Below are 20,730 nucleotides of genomic sequence, written 5' to 3' on the forward strand. Positions count from 1 at the left end.
TCCCAAAAGCAGTTCAACTCTGGGAAGTCCAAGAATTGTTTATCATCTTTTGCAATCAACAGCAGTCCATCGTCACATTTCCACACTCTTAATATCTGACAGAAAAGGGTGGAAGCAGCTCACTGTGTTACTCAGGGAAATGGGGTCCCTTACAGGTTGGCTCTCTGTAGGAGGGACAAGACTGGAGGGTTCTGCAGATGGAACTGAGGGCATGGAAAGGAAAAAGCCTTCCAGAAGGACTGAGTGGCCTTTGGGATCAGTGACTCAGGTCTCAAATGGAAGAAAACCTCATTCTGTTCAGACTCTGGGCTTCCTCACCCACAGCCCTTGTTCTCAGCTGCAACAGAGAAGCGTGCTGCGCAAACAGAAGCAGCAATCCCAGATCTCAGGCCATTTTTAAAATCAGTGCAGTGCTCACTGACAATTACAACTGACAGTACGCATCCTCAAGCTTATGTGCTTGCTTTTTTTTTTTTTTTTATTAAATCAAACTATGTAACATTCTTTTAAAAACAAAAATGCTTATAATGCACACAGAGTTGATCCAACATTTGAGGATTCAAGTAAGAACGAGCCAACTATCTTCCTGCTGCTAAACAACGAAAATTCAACATGTTAATTGGGAAAAATTAATTTTCATGAAAAATTATATAACTGTAAAACACAAATGAAGCAATGTTCTGATTACTGGAAATTAAGAAAATGGTCTCTCCCAAACCCACACAGTATATGGGAGACCCCCAAATTGGGGAGACACATAAACAAATCTGGATGAATTTAACTGAAACCAGGATTGGCTTCCTCAGTGTCCTGATTAGTAGCAGTCATTGCAGCGTGCTCACATCCTGGGAGCTCAGCTTCTCTGGAAGCAGCATTAAGCATTCACTGTACAGACCTCAGACAGAGTAAGGGTAACAGTGAGCAGAGAGACACACAGATACATGGAAAGCAGAAGGAAATGACGCCAGCCAGGTGACAGGAGCAGGATGCCTATATTCGTGTTCCTGTCCAGGGACAAACTGACCTTCTTTGAGACTTTTCTGGTTGCTCCCCTCGAGACATTCTTTTTCTTTGAAAGGTTCGAAATCCCCGGCAGTTAAGATCTCTGGGAAGCCCTGCTGCTGCTTCTTGGAGCTATCGATCATGGTGAGAGGCTTCTGGAGACAGGCAGCATCCAGCGGGAGACACTCACTTCGCAGGACAGCAGACAGCACAGAATACTCTGGCCCTCCTCCCCTCTCACAGCACCCTAATCACAGGGCAATTAAATGTCTAAGTGGAGCAAGGCAGCCATTCTCTTGGAGTTTCCAGCCTGACCTGCAGACACACTCCAGCGGGCTGGAGCCCTTAACTCTTCCACATTGGGAGGGAGGCAGAGCCTGTGAGGCACGACGATTAAGATCCCACCCTCTTTCCCAGCCATCCCCCTTCCCTTTGCCATTCCGGCCTCCCCCGCGCTGGCGGATTCGATCTGCATATAGATGGTCCCAATCATCTGACAAGCACTGAGTCAAGCAGTTAAAAATAAAACCTCTAGCTGTTAAAGAGAAAGCTCTGCTGGCAACAGGAGGAAGAACTGTGTCTGCAGTCTCTCTCCTGCTCTCTATAAGCAAAGCCTTAGGCTGTGGAGTACATTACCGTGGCCAGATAAGCACATGTACTACTCAGGAAGTTCTCCAGGAACACAAATGACAGCAGAGGGCACCCAAAGGAAGCAGAGGCACCAAAATGAATGAACATGCTATCAGCACATCTGGGTGGAAAGTGTCCCGTTACTCCCACCATCCTTAGTGGGAGCTATCCTAGGCAGAGCCAAGGCTTTGTAGCAAGGAATGTGCTGCAAATGCAGCCGCTTCCCTGGCCATTGAGAGCCCACAGAGCTGCAGTTTGCCTTTGTGCCACTAGTTGGCTGAGAGAGCTAACATCACGATTAATTTATTTATTCATTTATTTATTATTTATTTATTTACTCATTCACTTATTTATTTATTTTTAAGGAGAACTGTCCTCCCAAGTAAGAAGCAATGGAACTGAGAGTTTATGCTTCCTAATAGGTTCAATCAGTGATGGGATGGAGTTTTATTTCACAACAGAGAGCGCCTTTCCTGCAAGGCACAAGCTGCTGCTCACACATGCAAGGGGCACTCTGACAGAAAATGTCTATGGATGGAAGCTCCAGGCAATGTGGAAACAAGTTTATTTCCATAGTCACCAAATACCAGCAGACACAATACTTTTATTTTACCAGTTCAAACTATGTGCCTTTGCATTGAGCTACCATATGTCTATCAAATGAAGGACAGTGACCTAGGAGCTGTGCTCCATGAGGAGTCTTGGTGAATGAATTTTAACTTGTGCACAACCAAGGGAAGAGCCTCAGCTGGAAGAAACCATGATAAAATGGCTGACAACACTGTCTCTGACCAGGCACCATTGATGGAAGATGAATAAATATGTCTCTAAAGGAAGTACATTATCCTTCAAAATAAAATGCAGTTATATATTTAGTCACAAAAACAGCATGGCCCTTTGTGGATTGAAGAATAGTTTACATCTTGAGCCCACAAGAAGCATTATTTTCTCTGCTTACACAGATGGGTCTGGATGAAGCATCCTGTCCTCTGCCTCTGGTTCCAAGGCTAGTGTACACTTAACCTACACTGTCCTACAAAGATTGCTATCTACCCTTCTCCCACATCTCTGGATAATGGGATTACACAACATATGACATGCTTTTTTTTGTCAACTGAGACTCCTTTTGAAGCAACAGGCGTTGCCCAGGGCAATGTAAGCCTCAGAACCTTCGGAGGCATCTATCACACTGTTTATATGCCCTAAAGCAAACCTTCTGCTACTGTCCTGTCCCTGGACTTACTCTCCAGATAAAACATTCCTGTCCTTCCAAAGGAATACCAAGAAGTAACTGCTGTTTAGCTGGGTACTTCATAAGATGTGTTGCACACATGATTTCATGTTATCCCAGTAGTCCTGCTGACCTCCATGGTGATTTGAAATCACAGACATTGACAGATCCAAAACCAGAGTCACAAAGAGTTGGAATTGAACCAAAGTAGCAGTTCTCCAAAGCTGAAGGTCTTTTTACTGCACTCTACTGCCTGCTTTCTTCTAGAATAGACCCTTTTTTCTAGAATAGATCAAGGCTTTAGCCAGAGATAGCTTTAATAGCAGAAGTCATGGGTTTATGACCTCTCTGCTCTTGGTGAGAGACTGCAATGCACTGATTTATAAAAGCATTTTAACTTTTTATGAAGCAGAATACTTTAAGTGATCAATCAATCAATTAAGCAAACAATCAGTTATCCTGTTGATAGACTTGTGAATTCAATATTATTAACCCAACTGAGAGATGGAAAAACAGAGGCCTAGGAAAATTCAATACTTCGTTAGAGACAGCATATCTCATAAGTGAAGGCCACGATACTCATCTAATAAGCTTGGCTCTAGGGCTTCTATCTTGCAGCACTTCACAAAAAGAGCAGTGAAAACAACAGCTGGGCATGTACTTTTCCTAGGGAGCAAGTGTTTTCAGTCTACAGGTTCAAAACCATGAATATATTTCAAGCTATACTCATCACTTTTTAAAAAAAGATTTATTATTTATACAGCATTCTGCCTGCATGGGAGAAAAGGACACTAGATCTCATTATAGATGGTTGTGAGCAGCCAGGTGGTTGCTGAGTATTGAACTCAAGACCTTTGGAAGAACAACCAGTGTTCTTAACCTCTGAGCCACCTTTCCAGCCCTATACTCCTCACTTTAACACTGTGTAAAAGGCCCTTTGAAGAATCCTCTGCAGGCATATTATCTCTCCATGGAAGGATCAAGATCCCAACAACACAGCACTGTCCACTGCAGGGTTATAGTAAGGTAGAAAGAAAATAATTTCTCTAGGAATGGATATATCTAAAAAATGTTTTTGTTATTTTTTAAAACATTTGAAGTAGTTTCAAATACTCAAGAATTTTTTCCCAAACTCTCTGTGAGAATTTCTGACACAGTATCTCTTGAAGAACACTGATGTGCAGGATCCTATACACTAGGGTACCTTTTTTTTACAGAACCACAGCTTAATGACCAGTCCTGACAGAGCAAGGCTGATAAACTACTGCCATCAATCCACAGACTTCATCCAAGTTCCAAACTGTCTGGATCCAAAGCAGGATCCCATGTGACTCTGAAGTGATAAAAATCTCTTCAGGTACCTTCAATCTGGCACAGTTTCTTGGTCTTTCTTGCCTTTTCTGTCACTGAATTTTAGAGACTACAGGCTACTTACAGAATGATCTGCAGTTTGGGTTTGGGGACTGTGTCCTTGCGATAAGGCTGGGTGATGCACTTAAGCAGGAAGACTACCACTCTGCCTGTAGTTAGAGATGCCCCTCGATTTATGTCCTGATACATTAATTTTAAATAAAAACACTTCTAAGTTCAAAGTGCATTAAATAATACCCCAACATGCAGGGCAGCACAGCAGCAGGGCACTCTGGCGTGTCTACTGGCTCCCGGTAATCCCAGGGCTGACTAGGAGTGGTGGGCTTTTGGCTACTGCCTAACTCTGCACAAGAGGACTGGACTACATATCACCAGCTCAGGAAAAGATCAAAGTTCAAAGCACAGTTTCTACTTGACATGTATTGCTTTTACACCCCTGTAAGTTGGAAACTTATAAGCAGAATCATAAATTGTGAATCATCTATCTATATTAGAGATATATCTAACTGTAAGAAAATAAATAGCTGGAAGATATTGCCAATTTACAGCACGGTCTCATGGCTTCCTGCTTTGTTCGATGGGTTGTACCTATGACTACCATTTATTTGACTGTCTCTATTAGGCCAGGCCTTCTGGTTTGGCATTATCCCCTGACAAGAAGTTTCAAGGGTACAAACTCCTGCCCCACTTAGAAAGTAGGATCTGAATGTGAGGTGTGGTCACTCTTCTGGCCTCCTGGGCACAGAGCTAGGGTGTGCTATATGAATTTATATGTTTACATTTAACACATACACATATCTGCATCTCTGTATATTAAGAAATATAAAATACACTGTGTTCAGACGTATATATCACACATCTGTATTTATTTATCTACAGTGAACAGCACAGATTCACCCCAATGCTTCCAGTTTCCAGTCCAACACCTAAGGTTCGTGTTCATTTTCTCATCTCTCCTCTCATGACCCTCTTTTCTCTCAGGTGAGATATGCCTCCGGAGTCCCTGCAGCTGCCCACAGTCTGTTGTGTAGTTTGCCCTAAATAAGAGGACATCTCATTGTAACTTACCCCACTCAGTGTCCCAGGGCAGTCTTTGGGTTGAACAGAGAGGAGAGAGAGCCTTATATTTCTTTAGCAGAGACCCACAGCGTCACAGGAGCCGCTTTTGCAGAGGTCTGCTCTTTCTTCTGTCATGCACTTGTACAGTTTTATTATCATCTGGTTCTATTATCATGAGCAACATTTAACTTCAAATGATATGCTATGGGATTAAAATCATTATTTAAGATAAATTTGCTGTGCTAATGTTTGTGTGTATGCACACTCAAAAGAGCTCTTTAACCCTGACAGGGGCTGCCATAAGTCAAGCCAATTTCCTCAGCACCAAGCGAAGACATTTAATAAGCGTGAGAAAAAAATGGCTTAGAGTAGCAATGTTTCAAGAAAGGCTTCAGGGATCAAATATAAACAAACATGGCTCAAGGGACCCATATAAAAACCTGGCAGAGCCAATGGAGGGTCACAAAATTACTGATGAAAAGATTACTGCTGGGACGACCATACCCAGAGAGAACAGGGAATATTCTTAACAGGGCTTGTTCTACTGATGCAAATCCTTCAAAAGTAACAAAACAAAAAGGCTGCTGGGACTGAGGATGCTCTACAGGCATTCTGACTGGAAGTATAGAGAATGTGGTCCTCCTTGTCAGTGTGTTGATTTGCCACAGATCCTCACCCAGCTGCTGCTCTCTGGAGAGGAAAACTAGGCAGATCCTGCACACTGGCTGGATACATTCACAGAAAAAACATTCAGTGCAAAACACACTTCAAGTTCTCTGCTAAGGAGACCATGCTTCTATAAGTCTTACTGTGGGCTCTTATTTCTTTTCTTTTTAACACTATATACACTACTCTGAAAGATGAAACCATTATTAAATACATCAGGTGACTTCCAATGGTGAGTGTGAAATTTTTTTAAAAAAGAAAATTAAAATTAAATAGTGCTTTGATTGAAATATGATCTTAAAAGGTCTTCATCCTTATTTAAACAATACATTTTTGTCAAGAATGATGATATATTCCTGTAATTCCAGCACTTAGAAAAGTGAAACAGGAGGATGGCAGTGAGTTTCAGTCCAGCCTGGGCTATAGAGTGAGACCTGTTTTAAAAACAAAAATAAAAACAACAAAACCCTCCATTCAGACTGGTGGAGCAGGGTGAAGAATAGAACATGGCCAAGGATTCACCTATAATTCATTCTTAGCTTCACCACTTTCATTATAGAGGCTTTGCTCCATGGCAAAACTGATTCCATGTGAATGTGTCATGCCAGGTTACACTGCTTAAAGTCATGGTATGGGTAATCAAGAGATGTCAGAACACTCTTATTAGCTTAAAGAAGCCATTTGAACCCTTTCCCAACTTCTAAGCTTTGCAGCTACATAAATTGACAATTGGCTCAAAGATCCATAATGAAGAGCTCTCCAAGGATTCTCTTCCAGGCGGTCCTCTCAGTTCTCAGAAGACATCAACAGCTATAAACAGAGGGGGAGTTAAGGGAACTTTGAAACCTCAGCAGAGATGTAGAGAATGACAGGAAATTGAAGCGGACCAAATCCCAGCAGAGACTGGATGGCGGGTTATCATACTATGGTCAGTGATGCTAGAGTGGCTGCTAGAATAATAAGAAACCCTGCCAGTGGAGCTGCCTTCTTCACCCCAATGCCTTATCATAGTTTTCTCCTAGTCCTGTTTCATGAAGATATGACATTACAAGGTTATGTAGCATGAAAACAAACCTGCATCTTGGATGTACTTGTGTAGTATTTTACACTCAGATATCATTGACTTATTTTCACCCTGCAGCAAAGTCTTTTTATTTATTTGTTTTTATTTTATTAATTACACTTTATTCACTTTGTATCCCCCCATAAACCCCTTCCTCCTCCCCTCCTGGTCCCACCCTCCCTCCCCCTTCTTCACGCATGCCCCTCCCCAAGTCCATTGATAGGGGAGGTCCTCCTCTCCTTCCTTCTGATCTTAGTCTATAAGATCACATCAGGAGTGGCTGCATTGTCATCTTCTGTGGCCTGGTAAGGCTGCTCCCCCATCAGGGAGAGGTGATCAAAGAGCAGGCCAATCAGTTTATGTCAGAGGCAGTCCCTTTTCCCATTACTATGTAACCCACTTGGATACTGAACTGCCATGGGCTACATTTGTGCAGGGGTTCTAGGTTATCTCCATGCCTGGTACTTGATAGAAAAATGCAAAGAGATCCATACCTATCACCCTGCACAAAACTAAAGTCCAAGTGGATCAAAGACCTCAACATAAAACCAGATACATTAAATCGGTTAGAACAAAAAGTGGGGAAGACCCTAGAACTCATTGGTACAGGAGACAACTTCCTGAACAGAATACCAACAGCACAGGCTCTAAGAGCAACAATCAATAAATGGGACCTCATGAAACTGAAAAGCTTCTGTAAAGCAAAAAACACCATCATCAAAACAAAACGACTGTCTACAGATTGGGAAAGAATCTTCACCAACCCTTTATCTGACAGAGGGCTAATATCCAGTATATATAAAGAACTAAAGAAGCTGAAAAGCAGCAAACCAAGTAATCCACTTAAAAAATGGGGAACAGAGCTAAACAGAGAACTCTCTGTAGAGGAATATTAAATGGCAGAGAAACACTTAAAGAAATGCTCAACGTCATTAGCCATCAGGGAAATGCAAATCAAAATGACCCTGAGATTTCACCTTACACCCATCAGTATGGCCAAGATGAAAAGTCTTTTTTTTTTTTTTAATCAATTCTATTTTTAAGTGTGTGTGTGTGTGTGTGTGTGTGTGTGTGTGTGTGTGTGTGCGCGCACGCGTGTGCAGGTATCCACAGGGGTCAGAAGAGGGTACTAGGTCCTCTGGCTCTGGAGTTACAAGAAACTGTGAGCTGCCTGCCTATGGGAGCTGGGAACCAAACCTGGGTCCTCTGCAAGAGTGGCAATGCTCTTAACCACTGAGCTATTTCTCCAGCCCCCTCCTTCCACAGAAAATTTTTTCTCTAAGAGGGAAGCCAATGACTCTTATCTTGAAAAACCCAGCAGCATGAGAAAAAACTATATGTACGAAGCCCTCAATGAGAAAAGATCAAATTTTTTACCATTCGTAACAATGGCTTTGAGATCACAAGAAACTTTAGCATCTTTTGATCCTCAGTACCTAAGATGTCACATGTACTAACATGTGACAACACAATTAATAAATATGCATTAATACTAATAAACGGCTATATAAGGGAATATTACTCAGCAATTAAAATTACATCCAGCAACATAAATATACTCAATGAAAGAAACCAGACAAGCCCAGGTATGATATATGTATGATTCTGTTACTTTAAAAAAAGTTCAGATATAAAATGACATGATTTTTAGTCAGTTCTAGTGAGTGCAGGTCTTCAATCTGGTCTCTGATTCCTCTGACATGCCTTTCACCAAAAGCAAACACTAGTTCACTTTTTTCTGTGTTATTAATGCGGTATGATTATGTGGTTATTAATGTGAGTTATTAATGCGGTATGATTATGCAGTTATTAATGTGAGTATTTAAAAAATGATTTGTTTTCAGGCATCATTAGTAGACTGATAAAGTTTAGAGGCTAGATGGTTCTGGGGAAGGGGCAGTACTTTAGAGCAAAGAGATCCTGGACAAATGGACATCTTTGTGTGTTACTAAAGAAATTCAGCAACAGTAGCAACTCTTCATCACAGCCCCTGTGTGCCTTATTCCTATCATGCCATCTCTCCACCCCCTACACTTAGCTTTTGAATAAAAATTATCTAATAGATTTTTATTGACGGTTTTATTTATAAGAATAAAAAATGCAAACAGTCATCTGTTCGTAAGTGTACAAATAAAATTTTGAAATATCCAAACAAGAGAATATCACTCAGCAGTAAAAAAGAATAATATCTAGAAACACAGACAAAACTCAGAATAACCATACTCAATGAAAGAAACTAGACAAACTCAGTACACATATATTCACATATGTATGTATATAGGTATACATATATACATATTCATCATATATACACACATGAATGTATACATACATATATATACACATAGCATGTTTCAGTTTCTATAAGATTATAGAAAATGTAAATTAATTAACAGGGACAAAGATCAGACAGTGGTTGCCTGGAACCTGGCATGGAAAGAAGAATGAATTAATTGCACAAGATTATGAGGAGAATTCTAAGGCTGATGACAGTGTTGGTTACATTACATTGTGTTGGTGGTGTCACAGGTGTGTAGACATGGTCAACCTTAACCTGAAAATTTAAATACAAGCAATTTATTGTATGTCAATTGCATTTTAATAAATTTGAGTGCCTGTCTTCCTTTCTTCTTTCTTTCCTTCCTTCTTTCTGACTCTGCCTCTGGAGTGCTGAGATTAAAGGCATGTACCACCATGCCCGACTAAATCTTTTTTCAAAAAACCAACAATGGTATTTGGAGGAGCCAAAAGAAGGGCTTTTTATACAATATGATATCCCTGAAATAGTTTCTACTGTTCAGAAAACTGAGCAAACGCAAAGCAGGTGCACTTACTCGTCTGTTAAAGGGACCTCCATGGTAACTGAGGTAGGTTTTCTCAGGGAGCAGAACTAACAGCCCTGTGTCACTGTGATAGGCAGGAGGGCACGACAGGTCAGTACGCTGCAGGTAATCATAAGAGCAGAACACACACATTAACGTAAAAAATGTTACATGGGAATAAAGGTTCTTGCTGACCAAACTTGACAACCCAAGTTCCACACCTGGCCCACAGAGGGGAAGGAGGGAGCTGACTCTCAAGTGCTATCTTGACAGACCTACACATTTATACATACAAACAAACAAATGTAAAAGGTTATCTTACATGTAACCAGAGCCATGAGAGGATGACAGAGAGATAATGGATCCGAGAAACATATTTGCAAAAATAATTCCTGGAAATTCCCCTAACTAGATGGAAAACAAACTTAAGAAAAACTTTAGAAACCTACACATGCCCAGTGGGGCAGAATCAAATCAAGAGAAGGGTCTCTGTGAGCATAAAGAAGTAGTCAGAGAGCACCACAGCTTGGGATTCTTATGAGCTGCAGGCCAGCCTAGACTATACAGTGTGACTGTGTCTCAACGGAGCCAATGAAAACAAACGACAACAACAAAAATATTCTATGTAGGAACAACAGAAAAAACAAACAAAATGGAGTGGGGGAACTCCTACTAATAAACTAAGAAATGTGTGAAGCTCTAGACAACACAGAAGTTGGACTGAATTGAGAGACAGACAGTCCTAAAACACAAACAAGACAACAGAGGATCTCTAAGTTAACCTACAGATTTGGTGTGAGCCCAATAAAAATACCCAGCAGTTTTTCAACACAGACTGACCATCTGACAGTTTATATGAAAAAAAGAAAAGAAAAGAAAACAAAACAACCAACCCACCACCCTAGGAGAGGCAGGAAAACATACAAAAATAAATGTCATGTAGTGGAGAGGGGGCAATGCCAGCTCTGGATTTGGAGGAGGCTTGACAGTCAGACCAACTGACTGCCAACTGCTTTTGAGAGCACCCGATTCCCAGCACCCGTATTACGTGCCTCACAGCTCCAGCTCCAGGAGAATCCATTGTCTCTGGCTCTCATGGACAACTGCAATAAAGTTCTCAAGCATGCATGGGTGCACACACACAATTAAAATAATACAAATAAATCTTAAAACAAAACACCCGAGAGGCCCATGGATCTAAATGAAAGAAAAAATTCAAATCATATGAGTACTGTGAGTGAGAATCAGGGTTTTTCTAGGTCCTGGGCATTAGAAAAGGTTTTAACCTTTGACCAAGATGCAAATGCAATAGATGACTGACAGATTTTGGCCACATTAAAACAAAGTCCCAAAGCATGCTAAAAAAGAATATTCATAATATTCTTCAAAAACTGAAAGTTCCAAAAACCTTGCAGAGAAAAGAAAAAAAAGATCACTTATCTCCCACACCTAAAAGTATTATAAAATAATTCTTAAAACAGGAAAAGATGTTCAATCTTACTCATTAGTTTATTCATACAATTAGAGAAATTTAATCAAAGTCAGCAAAGTATCAAATGGTACAGATCTTCAGCCCACTGCACAGCCTGTGGGAACTCATCTGCTCCTGCATTGTTGGCTGGAATGTGAGCTGGCATCCTTCAGGAAGGATGTGGGCCAGCCACCTGTGAAAATTAAAATAAATAAATGTAAAGAACCCAACACACAGAGGAAGACTGAAAAAGGATGGGCTCTGTTAAGGGTCCTTTATGTTGTGTCCAATAGCAAACTTAAGTTTTGGTGAGTTATAACTGTAGTTTAATGAATTACACTCTAAACTTGGTTTTTTGGTGCCTGTCAGTCTGAGTGCTGTGCCTCCAAGGTGACTGTTGCTGTAGCTTGAATTACTGCGCAGTCTAAAGGCAGGGACTAAAGATGCTCAGTCCATTAAGAAAAGCCACCAACTGTGAACAACAGCAACAACAACAAGAACCCAACACACTGAAGAGAGGACAAGAGCCAGCCACAGCCATCTTTGGGTGAAAATAAAAAGGATATAAACACTCAGTCTATGTAACAGATATTTTAAACAGCTTTGCTGGAATATGACTTACAAAATACACACTTTGTATAAAGTGCTGACTTATTTTCATAATGCTAGGGACTAACAATACTGAACCTACTTAATGTGTATTCTAAACTTAACAGGATAAAAGCTATTGGCTGGTTGTGCTGGTTAGTTTTTGTCAACTTGATACAATCTAGAGTAACCTGTGATGACTGAATATAACAAAGAAATGGCTCCATCAGATTGGCCTGTAGGCATCTCTGTGGGGCATTTTCTTGGTTAATAGATGTGGGCAGCCCACTGTAGGCAATGCAGCCTTGGGCAGGTGAGCACTGGTTGTATAAAAAAAGCTGACTGAGCCCATGGAGAGCACGCCAGTAAGCAATGTCTTCATGGTCTCTGCTTTGGTTCCTACTTAAATTCCTACATCAAATTTGAAACTTGGCTTCCACTGATGATGACTGTAACCTGTAAGCCAATAAATCCTTTCCTTCCCAAATTGGTTTTAGTGTTTTATGACAACAATAAAAAAAACAACTAAGACATTGAGGTTAGAGAGATGACTCCGCAGTTTAACTGCTTGCTTGTTCTTACCAGAGGACCTGGGTCTGATTTCCAGCACCCACAGTGGGCAGCTTACAACCACCTGTAATTGCAGTTGCAGGGAGTCAGAAGGCTGCTTTTGGCTGTAGCAGGCACTGCCCTCAAAAAAAAAAAAATGGACTATGGTTCTGAGCAGAGATTGCACAAAAGAAAGAAACAAAAATGAGTGATAAATATCTCAACAGAAGGCTGGCTGGTGGTGATGTATGCTTTTAATACTAGCACTTGGGATGCAGAGGCAGGGAGATCTCCGAGTCCAGCCTGGTCTACAGACTGAGTTCCAGGATAGCCAGAGATACACAGAGAAACCCTGTCTTGAAAAACCAAAAGTAAGTAAATAAATAAATAAATATCTTGAAAGGTGGTCATCATCCTTAGAACTTAAGAAAATGCTAATTAAAACAGCTCTGAGATTTGGTTTTGCCCCAGTCAGGATGCTAAGATGAAGAGAACTAAAGGACTGTGACAAGGATGCTGATGTGCCGTTCTCCACAGCTAATGGCTCTGGTGAGAGGCAGGTGGACTAGGATTCAGTTTTCTGTAGTGGCTGCCTACTGGGAGTCTGACTGTGCTCCACTGAGTGTATGGACAATACAAATAGAACTTTCCCCCCCTTCCTATTTTTTTTTTATTTCTTTTGGGGGGGAAGGGAGTAACTAGGGTGAGAGTGTGACATAGAAGGGCTGGGAAGTGAGTATGATCAGGGTGTATGATGTAAAATTTCCCAATCCTTAGTAAAAATATTATTTTGGAAAAAACTGTTGGCAAGGATATGGGGAAAGAGGAACCTTCATTCATTGTTGGTGGGACTGCAAACTGATCCTACCACTCTGGAAATCCGTGTGGAGAATCCATAAAAAGCAAAAAAATAAATCTACTAGATGACCAGCCCAAATGACTGGATAGCCTACTCCTCAGATACTGACCCATCCATGTTCACTGCTACTCTGTTCACAACAGCCAGGAAACAGAAACAACCTAAATGATGAATGGATAATGAAAATACAGCACATTGGATGTGAGTACAAAACCTGGAGTAACCACAGAAACCAGAAAAGTCAAAATAGACTAAGAGAGAGGGAAGAAAGAGCTCTCAGGAGGAAACAGCAAGACTCAGATGCTATGAAGGAAGGCATGGGAAGACTGGGAAGGGGGAAGAGGGACTTTAATTGAAGAGGGGAAGAGAGGAGCAATAGAGAGGGAAAGGATCAGAGGAGGTATACCTAAGAATGTTAGAAAAAGCTGTAGGGAATCATTATTTTATGCTTACCTAAAAAATACATTTCCCATACATACATACATACATACATACATACATACATACATACATACATACATACAATTTAAATGAAGCTGTATCAGTACAGGTTATAATGCTTTCTCCAGTTCCAGGTGGGAGAAACCTCCTTTTTGAGTTATTGGTCAGTCAAGTCCAAGACACCTCAAAACAATATAGACTATTTTCATTGCCCTTGATTGTCTCCCAGGATCTGAAGGAAGGTCCTTATTGTTGATGACACCATAGATTTTGAACAAAGGTCTCAGAAGAATTGACCTATATTTGACCTGGAAGCCTCTGATCTGAGGCCTGGAAGATGCTACACAAACTTCTAAGGAAGAAAGTCAATCAGTAATTCTATCTAGCTGGGACACCTACAAAATATGACAATGACTAGGACAGCAAAATATCCCTAAGGATGTAATGACACTTACATCTTGAAGGTAACCAATAGCTGTCTAATTGGGCTTAAGGCCTACTCAACAGGAGGAAAGTCATGCCTAGTACTGTAAACCTAGCCAACCACTCAAGACTAGTGAGGCTTCTTAAACCAGTTGAATTTCTAAGTGCATTCTAAAAATTTAGCTTTGTGCCCTCAGATAAATGTAGCTCTCATCCTTTATCAAAGAGGACTCTTTTTGCAGAGGGTAGAGACAATCATAGAAATCCACAGCCAGTAAAAATGCAGTGAACAACAGATTGTGAGGTGCCCAGCCCCAATAATGCATCTACCACACATCCTATTCCTCCTACTAAGGCTCAGGAAAAATCTCGGAAAAACTGTGGGTGGAAAAACTGTAATAGCCAGAGGAACAGGAGATCTGCTATGACATAGTGAATATGGCAAGAAGGCTACAGCCATGAAGTCTCAACAATCAAGCTACTTAAACAAGATCCAAACAATGACAATACCAGTTGACATGTGTAGGACTCTCTTATATCTGTATGGAAGCATCACCTGCTAATAAAAAGCTAATGGCCTGTTAGCTGAGGCAGGAAACAAGGAGGCAGGGCCCTGGAGGTGGGGGGGGGGGAAGGAGGGAGAAAAAGAGAGGGAAAGGGAAAAGAAGGAGAGAGAGAAAAAAAGGGAGAGGAAGAGGGGGAGATAGAGGTGGGGATTCGCCTGGGATTCTGAAGAAGGTGGACTTATAAAACTGAGTAGAGGTAACCAACCTCGTGTCAGAACTAAGAATAGAATAAATGGGATATTAATTATGAGCAAGTCAAGGAACATGCCTTGCTACACTGACCTAGGCATTTATAAATACAGTTAAGTCTCAAAGTGGTTATTTTGGGGGAGAAACACAAATTTACAGACATGCCAATGTAGATAGGATAAATCTTACAACCCCTCTCCCAACCCCCATGAGGAACTACAGGCAATTAATGACTACTGAGAGAGGGAAAATCAGTTTTCTCCAAGGATGAGCCCCTAACTGGTTATCCAATACCAAGTGTTAAGTCCTAAAACTCATATAGATAAGGCATATATGCACACACATAAATATACATTCATATGTATACATGCAACAGTAATAGTTAAAGAAAACAAAAGAGATAATACATGAAAGTAGAAGGAAGGCTTGGAGATAGAGAAAGAAGGAACAATAAGGATAGGAGCAAGATATGATGATAGGAGATTGAGGATAATAAAAAATATACGTATGAAATGTAATGAAATCCATTATTTTGTACAATTGATAAATTTTAAAAATAAGAAAGTAATAAAATATTGAAAAGATATTTGATAATGGGACGTGTTTCTGCTCATCAGAGAAGTGAGTTACACACAGACAGGGAAGGCTCAGTGAAACCTTAGGGCAAGAATGACGGCATGATTTCATGCTCAAAGAAGATGGGGAGGGAGGCTTGTACCTAAAGCAGGATATCATCTAATCTATATACAGAGCACAGAAACAAAAAACACCACTTTGTAGTTAACGACCAGTTTTTGCTCCAGACAAGAATCATCAACAGCAATAAGATAGTCAGACAGTGTCAAAATATTTCTCCATACACATTATTATGAAAGCTTAAATGGAAAATAGAAAGATTGCTATGGTTAAACCCAAAGTAACCTGTATTGGCCAAACAGACGACACACCTTACTTCCTTGTCCAATGCATGAGAAAGATAACTTCCCAGCATGGTGGGCTACTAAAGCTACAGCCTGACAGAATTGTCACCTCTTGGGTGCCAGGAATCAAACCCCAACTAGGAGCCATTATACAAAATAACTGGCCAATATCTTCGAAGATGTCATAGAAAAGAAGAAATAAGACTAGAAAAAGGTTCCACTTTAAAGGAGAAGCAGAGACTAGGCACTGGAACATGAACCCAGACTAGAGCATAAAACAAGAAAAACATTATTTCTTCTACAAAGGCTCTGGCTGGATCAACTGGGGACCTGAGAGGTGTCTGATTTTAGTTAACAGCAGTGAGTCAATGTCACACTCTCATTTTAATACTGTGGCTTCATGAGAGAGTATCTGTATTTTTAGTAAGCACATACCTAAGTATCTAGTACTAAGAGTACCACATCAGGAATCTACCTGCATGTGGTTCAGAGAACAAGCCAACTCTAGATGTAGAAAGAGCAAGACAATTTAACAGTAGGGATTCTTTGCATCATTTCTGTATCCATCCATTTTAAAACATAAAGTTTCAGAGCCAGACCTGGTGACACTTATCTGCATCTCCCTAATGCAGTAGTTGTCACTACTCAAGAGGCTTAGGCTATGATCACTTGAACCCAAGGCTTCAAGGCCAGCCCAGGTAATAGAAGACCCATTCTCAAAGCAAACACAAAACAAAAACAAAGCTGGAGAGATGACTCAATAGTTAAGAATGCTGGCTGCTCTTCCGGAGGGCCTGGATCTGATTTCTAGCACCCACTCTGCAGCTTACAACTGTCTGTAACCCCAGCTTCAGGGAACTCAATGCCCTCTTCTGGCCACCATGGTCACCCACATGCAAGCAGTACAGGCATATATGTAGGCAAAACACCCACACACCATAAAATAAAATAATTAAAAAAGCTTAAACCCCCCAACTCTCCTCAAATAGACATTTAAGATTTGTGTATTTCAACTTACGTAAAACACAACTCAACTTTTAAAAAAAGATGGCAGACCTTTTCAAGTAAATAAGAATACCATAAAACACTTCTCAATGCTTCCAATAAAAGCACAGCTGACACATCCTTAGAAAGTTGACATCCTTAGAAAGACATCTGGACTCTCTGGTCTAGTGATTCTGTATCTGTGATTTTGTTCTAAAGAAACAGCCTGAGCATCTTTTTCTTTTCTTTGCCTCTCCTCCCTCCGTCTTTTTTTTCCTCCCTCCTTCCCTGCTGTTACACACCAGCAAGGAGTGCAACAACAATCAGTATGATTCAATCATGGCATACACATAGCCATGAGATAGCTTAAAAACTGGGAAATAATTACTGAATGTCTTATTAGCAGCAAAAGAATACAAACAGTGAATTGACTACAGGGGAATATTTAATAACCAGGAAAAAATCAGTATGAAAGCAAGAAGAGAAAATGAAATCATATTCAAAATGAGAGCCATGTGAGACTGAGCGCTGTGATAGAAAAGGTAGATAGAGGCAAGCACTGTGAATGTGCCCATCAGGATGTTTAAATGGAAGCTCATAAGCATGCTGAAGCCCACGGGTTTTCTGTACACATACCCACAATTTAACCTGAAACACATTTTTTTAAAGAAGTAGACAGCTGGAGTGAGTTTGTAGGTGAGCAAACAAGACTGAAGAAGCATGATACAGTATTACTGGTGGAATCTGTGCTGAGACATAAATGCTCACTGTAAAATGCTATTCAACATGTGCTGTGTGCCAGAAAATTACTATAATAAAAAGTTGAGAACAGTTTAAAAAACCCTCATGCAACTATGTATTAGTGCATGAGATCTCTAGATATCATAAAAGATGCACACTCACACTATAAGAAGAAAGCAACATACACTGAAATGAGAGAAACTTTGCTAAAGAGAACAAACATTCTCCGTGCACTTTTTGGGAGTACAAAATGATTCAGCTGCTTCTGAAAAAAGATGTGCAAATTTAAACAACTAAATACATAATTAGCAAATCTATTCTCAAACATATACCAAGACTATCAGGCAGTGTTGTGCACAGAAGATCTGAAATAGAAACAAGGTCTTCATGAAAAGAGCATGGGTAAATTGCGATGTGTTCATACAATGGCATATCACTGAGTAATGTAAAAGCCTGAGTGGACATCACAGTGGATAAGCACTGTGATGAGCATGAAGCTCTACCAAGACTGCATGCTGCAGGGCTCCATTTACAGATGGTCTACAGCAGCAGCTCTCTACAGGTTGAGACCTGTAGGTCATGACCCCTTTGACATATCAAATATTTACATTATGGTTCCTAACAGTAGCAAAATTACAGTTATGGAGTAGCAATGAAAATAATTTTATGGTTGGGGTCACCACACATGAGAAACTGTATTAAAGGGTTGCAGTGTTAGAAAGGCTGAAAACCACTATTCTAGAGAGAAGGATTAACCACATGTAGTACAGGTCTTTCTGGGTGCCAGCAATGCCCTACATCTTGACTAATAAGGGCTCAGGGCCCTTAAGTGTATACACTTGTCAAAATGCGTTAACAGGATGCTTTAGATGTGCGTATTTTAATGCACATATCACGCGTATGTATAACACATATATAGTATAGTCCACTCTGAAAACACAAACTGCTACTGAATTTTACAAAGTTTTTACAAGTTAAGAATACCGCTGATGGCAACTTTTTTTGATGTACACTAAAAATGTGATGGAATGATAAGCAGAAATAAACAAGGTTCACATTGGTATAGAATCTAGGTATTTATTATGTAGATACTGATTGTATAGGATCAGGTTAAAAAAAAAACTATCCTGATAGTACTTCTATGTCCGTCCGTCTATCTGTCTGTCTGTCTGTCTATCTATCTATCTATCTATCTATCTATCTATCTATCTATCTATCTATCTATCTATCTATCCATCCATCCGGGTTTTCAAAGACAGGGTTTCTCTGTATTGCCCTGGCTGCCCTGGAACTCACTCTGCACTCCAGGATAACCTCAAACTCAAGGGATTCTCCTGCCTCTGCCTGAGTGCTAGGATTAAATGTGTGCACCACCATACTTGGCTCTATTCTAGAGTTTCAAATGATAAGATTGACATGCACACTTGGAAGTGAATGCTGTACTTTGTAAAGAGAGACGATATTAGAATAATTTCTTTCTTAAAAGTTACTATGTTCTCCTTTTATCTATAGGGAAGGAGACATAAAAATGTAGTTCTAACTGCAGAAAGACAATCTCTTGTTCTTCAAATAAATATTCAGTGGATATTAAACCAGAATAGCCACTAAGAAACAGAATGATAAATACTTCTGTAGCAATTTGGAAAAAAAACAGAAAAGTAATCACAATTCAGGTATGCCATGGAGGCAACGGCTGCTACTGAGAAGTTGGAAAGGACAAACAACCTCTTTAATCAGCTAGTTGGACAAAAGAAAGTAAGAGTGTTGAAGGATGGTATCTTGCAAACCAGAGCATGGGGATGAGAAAGCTGGGATGGGAAGGGAAGAACACCTACGAAAAGATGAGGTCACAAGACTGAGTTACTGGGAGTTAGAGCTGGTAGTTGCACAAGATTTCAGCACTGGGTGCAGGGAAGCATGAAGGATGGCTGGAGAGCTGTGCAAAAAGCTCAGGCATGACGGGACTTGCAGCTCTGTAGGGTGTTTGGTTTTTTTGCTAACTAGAATCATGGAAGCATAGTGGTGTGGTGTATGCTTGGAAGGGTTCCCAGGACAGTGAAGGAAAGCATTAGGCCATGGCCTGAGTTCAACAAGGACAGGCTTCTTCTTGGTTTTCCTGTTATCTGTTTTTCTGGAGAAAATGGTTGCACAGCTGTACCAGGAAGCACACTTGATGCTCCAGACTGTGGAAAAGCAACACAGAGGATGGCAAAGAGGGAGGAGTAGCCTGGAAGTACTTTCCCAAGACCAGTCTTCAGGGGCAGCCAGAGCTTTGAAACCATACATCAAGTAATTAAACCTTCCTGTGAGATGCACACTCTGGTTAGAGGAAGTTCCAAACATGGACAAAAGATTCATGCTGGAAACTGTTTCTGGGAACAAGGCCCCCTTTGAACAAGAAGATATGCAAACATCACAGCTAACCTTTATTTTGTTTTGTCTTCAGTTTTGTCCCCCTTAATTCTTACCCATAATCAATCCTAATCCCAATAAAAATAAGTCTACTCTGAGAAAAGAGGCATGCTTATCACTGAACTTGGGAGTCATGAAGACCTGGGCTCAGACCCTGCTCACCCAACATTTTCAGACCTGTAACCTGTAAAGTTGCAAATCTCTCAAAACTTTAGTTCCTCTTAGTTTTCACTTGTAACCCAAGGAGAGTGATGATCCACCTTTAGGGAGGAGGCCTGGGACAATGAAGGAAAGCACCAGGCACAAGGGCCCTCAGTTAGCAAGGACAGAACTCTTCTTGGTCTTCCTAATACTTGCTTTTCTGGTGAAAATAACTAAGAAGTGATGTTTTTCTTTTCTTCCAAGACAGCATTTCTCTGTGTAGCCTTGGCTGTCCTGGACTCATTGCAGACCAGGCTGGCCTTGAACTCACAAAAGATCCTCCTGTCTCTGCCTCCCGAGTGCTGGGATTACAGTTGTGAGCTGCCATGCCTGGCTAATGGTTTGTTTTTAAAAGTGGAACTGATATATGGCTCAGTGGTTACAAGTACAGACTGTTCTTGCAGAAGACTGGAGCCCCAGCTACAGGAGATCTGATGACCTCTCTGATCTCCATGGGCACATTTAAAATTAAATTCACACATTCATTGACAAAATACACACACACACACACACACACACACACACACACACACACACACACA

General features: G+C 40.7%; 1 protein-coding gene across 7 annotated transcripts in view; it reads right to left on the bottom strand.

Annotated features, from left to right (window-relative positions):
- Mrtfb (myocardin related transcription factor B) overlaps positions 1-20,730 on the bottom strand; it is a 165,245-nt gene that overhangs the window by 54,095 nt on the left and 90,420 nt on the right. Inside the window, exon 1 of one of the 7 annotated variants that reach the window (XM_055597743.1) lies at positions 1,025-1,298. The exons of 5 other annotated variants lie outside the window; for them this stretch is intronic. In XM_055597743.1, the coding sequence (XP_055453718.1) occupies positions 1,025-1,145 (121 nt within the window). In that variant the 5' untranslated portion in view covers positions 1,146-1,298. Of the gene's footprint in view, positions 1-1,024; positions 1,299-11,348; positions 11,509-20,730 lie in introns of those variants that run through there. One more of the 7 variants, XM_055597747.1, reaches the window with a different exon arrangement.

The sequence above is a fragment of the Psammomys obesus genome, unplaced genomic scaffold (genome assembly GCF_907164565.1).
Source record: "Psammomys obesus unplaced genomic scaffold, mPsaObe1.curated_primary_1811, whole genome shotgun sequence".
NCBI classification, from domain to species: Eukaryota; Metazoa; Chordata; class Mammalia; order Rodentia; family Muridae; genus Psammomys; species Psammomys obesus.